This window comes from Nematolebias whitei, chromosome 23, assembly GCF_014905685.2.
Source record: "Nematolebias whitei isolate Nwh7 chromosome 23, NemWhi1, whole genome shotgun sequence".
In the NCBI taxonomy this organism is placed as follows: domain Eukaryota; kingdom Metazoa; phylum Chordata; class Actinopteri; order Cyprinodontiformes; family Rivulidae; genus Nematolebias; species Nematolebias whitei.
This window is the reverse complement of record NC_056520.1, coordinates 2,354,611-2,355,776: the sequence shown is the minus strand read 5'-3', so window position 1 is coordinate 2,355,776 and position 1,166 is coordinate 2,354,611. Positions and strand designations below refer to the sequence as shown.

At 41.9% G+C, this 1,166-nt stretch overlaps 1 protein-coding gene across 1 annotated transcript in view; it reads right to left on the bottom strand.

Annotated features, from left to right (window-relative positions):
- The window catches only part of ptgfrnb (prostaglandin F2 receptor inhibitor b), a 70,204-nt gene that overhangs the window by 30,511 nt on the left and 38,527 nt on the right, over positions 1–1,166 (bottom strand). Inside the window, exon 9 of the mRNA XM_037696594.1 lies at positions 432–645. Within this exon, the coding sequence (XP_037552522.1) occupies positions 432–645 (214 nt within the window). The remainder of the gene's footprint in view (positions 1–431; positions 646–1,166) is intronic.

Genomic DNA, 1,166 nt, shown 5'->3' with positions numbered 1-1,166 from the left:
TAATGTGTAGTACAGTATCTAAGACAGTATAATGTGTAGTACAGTATATAAGACAGTATAATGTGTAGTACAGTATCTAAGACAGTATAATGTGTAGTACAGTATCTAAGACAGTATAATGTGTAGTACAGTATATAAGACAGTATAATGTGTAGTACAGTATCTAAGACAGTATAATGTGTAGTACAGTATATAAGACAGTATAATGTGTAGTACAGTATATAAGACAGTATAATGTGTAGTACAGTATCTAAGACAGTATAATGTGTAGTACAGTATATAAGACAGTATAATGTGTAGTACAGTATACAAGACAGTATAATGTGTAGTACAGTATATAAGACAGTATAATGTGTAGTACAGTATATAAGACAGTATAATGTGTAGTACAGTATCTAAGACAGTATGATGGTGAGAGAGCAGATGCGCACCTCCTGCTGGGGTCCGTGTGCTGCACCACGTTGTCAGAGCTCAGAGACATGACCGTCCTCGCGTTGCTCTGCAAGCCTTCCTGCAAGTTGACGTCCACTTTGAAGCCCAACCAGCCGCCGAGGTTCACGGGGGTCACTGCGCAGCTCATTTCAAACGTGTCTCCGCCGCCCAAGGCTCGACGGACTTGCCTGGCCTCGATGTTAAGAGCGGGAGCTGGAAACAAAGGCAGATGTTTGAACGGTTACCTCTGAGGACCAAGTCCAGACAGCAGAGAACTTTCTCCAACGCTGTGGTGACATCATGGTTTAATCATCTCTTTCAGGGTCACGGAGTTGAACCCAGACAGGAAGTAAATGTGAGGCTGAGACAATAAGACGTCTGTTGAGGGGTTTCTCTGTCATGTCTGGATATCTGCACATCAAAGCTTCATCCTAAAACGCACCACTGGAGGTCTCTGAGCCCAAAACTTACATTAGAACATTTAGGACCTTAGCATTCTGTAGTATTTTAGTGGCTTAGTGTTAAAACTGAAAGAAAAACTTTGGTGTTCAAACCAGAAGTGTTCAACATTTAATCTGCATCACAAAGTTTAAAAGGACCACACTGCTAAAAGAATCTCAATGCTAACAGCACCACACTGCTAACAGGATCATGGTGCTAACAGGACCACTTTGCTAACAGGATCATGCTGCTAACAGGACCACACTGCTAACAGGACCACATTGCTAACAGGA